Genomic DNA, 6,000 nt, shown 5'->3' with positions numbered 1-6,000 from the left:
TCACGAGCTCGAGCGGCGTCTTGCTCTGGGTCTCCTCTTCCTGGAAAACTTTGATTTCAGCCAGTTGAAGAAGCCGCCTTTTGCTTTTAGCTCAAACTCGACTGGGAAGTGGTCGCTCACCCCCAGCGCCTGCAAGACGAGGGCACAGAGGGGTTGGGAACCTGTCCAAGCCCTTGCCAAACCAGCCCCAGGGGTCTCACTGTGGTGGGGGGGAGGTGGACGAGCAGTGGTGGGTGTGGGAGGTGCAGCACGAGCTTTGGGAGGTTGTAATGGTTTTATGGCCAAGACCATGCTCAAAACTGCCTGGCTAGTCTTGGCTTTGTGCTCCTGAGTCCAGCCCCTCGCCCCGCTGCCGCAGAGCCTGAGCCGGGCTTACCTGCTCCTCGCTGAGCTGGAAGTCGTTCTGAAAGTCAAATATGTTGGCAGAGTGGGGCACAACGGCATCGATGAGCTTCTGCCCACTGACCACGATCCTGCGAGGAGCAAGAGAAGGAGGTGCTGTCCTGGGGTGCCCAACCATCCACAGCCACACGGCACCGAGTCGGTGGCCAGAGAGGTGACCTTGGTGGAGCCACAGCTGCGTAAGGTTTGTCTGTACCCATGGGCAGCCTGCTCAGAGATGCCAGCACCTGCTTTCTGCTGAGTTTGGCTGAGTTCCTTGGCAGCGAGTCACCATCTCGGTGCGCCTTGGAAGCCAGCACTGAATGACTTGTATTTAAACCCACCCCAACAGTGCTGCAAAGCTCAAAGCCGTACTTTGGGTAGAAAAATCATAGGACACCGATGACTGTAGTCGCAGTAAAGTCCTGCTTTGATCCAGAAGCTCATTCTGCAAGAGGTTTAAGTCTTGACTCACTCTGGGCTCTGGGAAGCTGATGTATCACCGTCCCTGCCCAGGGAGCTGCAGGCGGCAGGACACGCTGTGTGCCCAGGGGACAGTGGGGTGTCCCACCCCCTGAGCAGAGCCAAACTTTGCATTTGTTAACCCAAACTGCAAATGCAAGAGCAAAACCCAGGGTGCAAAGCCAGCAGGGTGGGGGCAGCAGCACCTCCTGCTGGGTGTCCGCAGGGCTCCCGGCAGGGCAGGAATGACTCGTAATGGCCTGGCGTTCATCTGCACCTCAGCCACAGGTTCTTGCGTGCAATCATGCCCTTTCTGCAAAACTGCTTGCCAACTATCCTGCAAAGTGCTTTGTACTCCTGACTAGAACTACTGAGATCTCATTTCCCCCCAAACGCTGGTTTATCTGCACATTTATCTGCGCAGACGCTGCACATTCACTTTATCTGACAGTCACTGACACGTCTCCATAGCTGCTGCTGTTTGTTTTTTTCTCCTTTCTCTCAAAGAATCATGAACGGGGAGCGGTTTGGCACTGAACCCTTTACCTGTCATAGGGGCAGCTTGTGCTTGCTTTCACCGTTGTGTCATTTTTGTCGCCGATTAGCCAGACGAATTCGGAGTGAGTCCTCAGCCGGATGTTCTTCCACTGCTTCTGGGGAACGTAGCTACACCCAGCGTTAAAGTCCCCCATGAAGACAAAGTTCTGGAAGGTAAGAGGGTTTTCAAAAGTAATCCTGAGGACAGGTCTTCAAAAGAAGACTGGCAATGACTTTCAGGCTTCCAATAGCCGTTACAGCAAGTGCTCATTGAGTGCCACGGGGCTTTCTGCTGGCTGCGCTGCCAAGGCACACTGATAAAACAACAGGTTAGTCGGGAGATCAAGTTTATTGCTTTGAATGTGGAGAACTCAATGAAAATACATCCAAGAGATACTAAAAATCAAGGTACTGTAAATGGTTTGAAGGTTGTCAGGCTGTGAACAGTGAGCAGTGTGCTGGGCGACCCAGCACCAAAGCCGCTGTTAGTAACGGAGATGTGGCCGCTCACCTCGGTTCTCCAGCGCTGCTTTACATCTAAATACACGTCATAGAGCTCATCAATCTCCCGGACCGCTGTCTCCGGCGTGGTGTGCAGAGGGATTATAGCAAACTCTTTGACAGCTTCAAAACAAGGCGAAAGGACAGGAAAAAATGTAACGGTTAAACACGCAACGAATCACAAAGAAACAGAAGATTTTTCTGAAGAAGAACCAGCTTCTGTTCTGGCTGCGGATCAGAGGCGATTGCTGGGTGATTAACTGCACGGTGCTCCCCACCGAGGCGCTGAGGGGCTGTGTTATGGCAAAACCTGCTCCCGCATCCCCCAAACCACCGCCCGGGGCAGCGGCAGAACCTTCGTGGGGCTGCGATATGTGCTGAGCTATGGGCGATGCCGGAGGCAGCACCCCCAAGGGCAAAACGCTGCTTTTGTAGGGAAATGTGCTCTCTTTCACCTGCCCCCACTGCACGCCTGGGTCCAGCTGGTGCCGCCTTGCTCCGTAAGTGGAAGAATGGTTTGTTTCTGAAATGTCTCACCAGTTTTTGGAGACTGGAACCAGACAGCGAAGGGTTCTCTGGAGAAGGCGTCCTCGTCCCCAGGCTGGGTGTCCGGGTACTGGTAGGTTTGTTTCACTGATACCAGATGTTGCCTGCAGCAGAATAAACAGGACAGGGGATGGAATCATAGAATTAGAGAATCATTTAGGTTGGAATAGACCCTCAACATCATCGAGTCCAAGAGTTAACGCACCCCTGGCACTGCCCCATGTCCCTGAGAACCTCGTGTCCGTCTGTCCAACCCTCCAGGGATGGTGACTCCAGCACTGCCCTGGGCAGCCTGTTCAATGCCCCACAGCCCTTTGGGGAAGAAATTGTTCCCCAGATCCAACCTCACCCTCCCCTGGCGCAACTTGAGGCCGTTTCCTCTGCTCCTGGCGCTTGTTCCTGGGGAGCAGAGCCCGACCCCCCTGGCTCCAAGCTCCTTTCAGGCAGTTCAGAGATCAGAAGGTCTCCCCTCAGCTCCTGCTCTCCAGCTGAACACCCCAGGTCCCTCAGCCGCTCCATTACACTTGAGCTCCAGCCCCCCACCAGCTCCGTTCCCTTCTGTGTCACTCTGGTTGCTCAATGGGACATGTCTAACACCAGCTCCCTGCTCTGACCCGGACCCTGGGCCATGGTCTGGGATGGATCCAGCCAGGCTGGTGGCCTGGGATGGTCCCCACATCCTGGCACAGTCCATCCCAGCACCTCTCCAGCTCCCTCGGAGCGAAGCCACCACCATGTCCAGCCCATCTCCGAGCCGGGATGGCAGGGTGAGGGGCTGGCTCACCTGTAGATGAAGACATACTGCTCCTTGTAGCTCTTTCTTCCCAGCCTCTCGCTGACCACGCAGCTATATCCCTCCTTCGGCCCCGTCAGGTGCCTGCAAGGGAAGCGGTGCCTCTGAGTTTATTTCTGCATTCACAGGGGGCTGACGAGGAGATAATTTTGCCTGTGCCCAGCGCTATGGGACATTGTCTGACCTCAGAGGTGGGTGGTACAGACAATAAACCCTTCTCAGGTCTTGCAGTCTGAACCTGCCTCCATCACTGGCTCTTCCACCCCTCCCTGCTTATTGCACCCTTCATTTTCAGCTGGATCTCATGTGCAGACAGGTGGACGCTGCTCTTTCCTTCGGAATGTGGGTCCAGGCAGGCAATCCCCTATCTAAAGCAATTCCGAACCTCGCAGAAAGGCAGCCGCCCTGCAGCCTGGGCCTGCCTCCATCTCTTTTCTTAAGATAATTAATCTTTACCAAACTGAGTCTTTTTTAAAAAATGTATTTAAAAGTCCATGTTCTACAGCGATCTGGAGCTGGCCTTGCCCCTGGTCCATCCCCAGTGGCTGGGACAGAGCCCCGGTGGTGCAGAGCAGAGCTCAGGCTCTCCCCAAGCACCTTGCCCAGTATTTCTGTTTGCCCACGGCCACCCTACCTGGCGAGCTGCTCCACCAGCAGGGGACAAACCCGGTTCTTGTTCTCCTTTATTTCCATCAGCAACATGATGTCGCAGCGGGAAATGATCTGCAGGAGGAAGGAGCAGAAGGAAGTTTGCGTGCGGTGGGTTTTTGGAGGATTAGAAAGGCGTTAGGAAGAAGCGGTGACTGGTGTGGGGAAGTCCTTGGTGGAAGAAGCGGCGCCCAGACCGGCGTCACGGGAGGGGGGACAGTGACCACAGCAAAGTCCTTCTCCTTTCAGAGAGAAGCAGGAGCTGGGAGAGGGAACAGAGTGGTATCAAGTTTGTTGAAAATCTTCTGTGCCTGCCCTGGAGAAGGAAATGTGGGGGGAAGGGGCAGTGAGAGCCACTGCTGGGGTGCTGTTGCCCCACCTAAGGTCGGTCACACTTTTCTCTCCTCCCTGCCCCTTGCCACGTGGGTTTTCTCCTCTGCTTCAGATTATCGCTGCACACAAGCATCCCAACTTTCTTCCCGGTTGGAGGTGGCAGGAGGTTTTGGGGGCAGCGAGGGGAGCCAGTTGGGGGTCTATCATCACCCCACTGCCATGGCTTTCATCCTTTCTCTGCTGCGTGCACCCCCAGGGCCCCAGGGCTCTGCCGCCCCTTCCCAAAGCTGCAGCATTCACTTGTCCCCGTCACCTGTCACAGACCCCTCTGAAATAGCTCGTGGAGCCCAAAGCAACCCCCAGGCTGAAAGCAGGGTCCTGGCACCCATGGATGTGTGTTGGGGGGATGCCCCAGCTGCTCAGCACCCACAGCACCATGGGAACCTCCAGCACCATCAGGGGCTTCCTTCTGCCCCTGCGTTTGTTCTCTTCAAACTTCGTGGGTGATATTAGTGGGAAAAAAGTGCCTCTTTTCGCCCCCCTGAAAGTTGTAAAAATTTAATACATTGTCCATCATTTAGTCCATATTGTGCTGACAGTAAAGGAAGAACGATCCAGAAATGCAACCCCCTGACTGTTTGCAAGGGAAGGATTAAAGCCCAGCTAAGCAACTGCTGGCTGCCACGGTTCGGTATATGCAGCCATCCTGCCGGCACCGAGCACCGCGGCACCGGCACCGCGGCACGGCACGCACAGCCATCCTGCTGGAACTGAGCACCACGTCGCTGGCACCGCGGCACAGCACACACAGCCATCCTGCCGGCACCGAGCACCGCATCGCTGGCACCGCAGCATGGCACACACAGCCATCCCAGTGGCACTGAGCACCGCGTTGCCGGCACCGTGGCACCAGGGAGGGCACTTGCAAACGCTGTTATGTCCAAACCACTGTTATTTTATAAAGCTGAGTTATTTTCAGCTGTGCAGAGGAAACCTGGTGGTGAGGGTGTATTTACATAAATTAGCAATCAGGCTTTCAGTTTTGTACCACACTCTAACGTGAAACTCTCTGCTGTCCTGAGAATAGGTTTAATTAGACAAAAATCTTTCCGAATAATGAGGGGGGTAAATAATGTATCGCAAAACAAATCTCTGTGAAAATTATTTTTACGAATCATAGAGGTTTTCCTCCTGTATTTCTAAAGGGAACAGTAAACATTGCTTCTGTTATATTCCCATGCAGGCTAAAATATCAGCAAACATCCTCCTCAACCACAGTCTGATTTTTATTTTAAGAGTATAAATCATTTAAATTATTGACTCATATTTTTTTGCTTGAAATTAAACCATGAAAAGATAAATGAAGTGCAAGATTGTACATCTTAGAAATCCTTAGAAAGCTCGGTGTCTGTCTCATCCAGGCAAATGAACGTACCTTTACCACGGCATCGACGACTTCAGCTCTGGCTATTTTAGCTTCTCCAAAAGACCTCACATTGAAGGAGCAGATTCTGAGGCTCAGAGATGTGTTGAAATTGAAGAGCGAAAGCAAGATGAAGAGCAACATCTTCGGGGACTTGGACAAAATGAGTTGCTGTGAGTGTGTCTATAAATATATATGTGTGTGTGTTTGTGCATCTGTCCCCCTGTGGCCGGCGGGGAGGTCACACGGAGCCGCCAGCTGTGTTGAGCACAAACACGAACAGGAATCACCGTTTCCTCCTTTCCCTCACGTCCATCTCCTGGTGCAAAGCAGAACAGAGGCTTTGGAGTTCTCCCTGGGGTCAACCGGCTCTTCC

The 6,000-nt window shown here is 53.5% G+C and overlaps 1 protein-coding gene across 1 annotated transcript; it reads right to left on the bottom strand.

Moving 5' to 3' along the window:
- DNASE1L3 (deoxyribonuclease 1L3) lies at nt 1-5,768 on the bottom strand (the record flags this gene model as incomplete). Its single annotated transcript, XM_080350447.1, has 8 exons — nt 1-129; nt 377-473; nt 1,390-1,547; nt 1,892-2,004; nt 2,419-2,531; nt 3,212-3,304; nt 3,855-3,943; nt 5,637-5,768. 8 exons carry the CDS (start codon nt 5,766-5,768, stop codon nt 1-3), a joined length of 924 nt encoding a protein of 307 aa, XP_080206573.1.
- Between the last annotated feature and the right edge of the window lie 232 nt (nt 5,769-6,000).

This window comes from Nesoenas mayeri, assembly GCF_963082525.1.
Source record: "Nesoenas mayeri genome assembly, chromosome: 10".
In the NCBI taxonomy this organism is placed as follows: domain Eukaryota; kingdom Metazoa; phylum Chordata; class Aves; order Columbiformes; family Columbidae; genus Nesoenas; species Nesoenas mayeri.
Note: the sequence above shows the minus strand (reverse complement) of the source record. Positions and strands in the feature narration are given on the sequence as shown.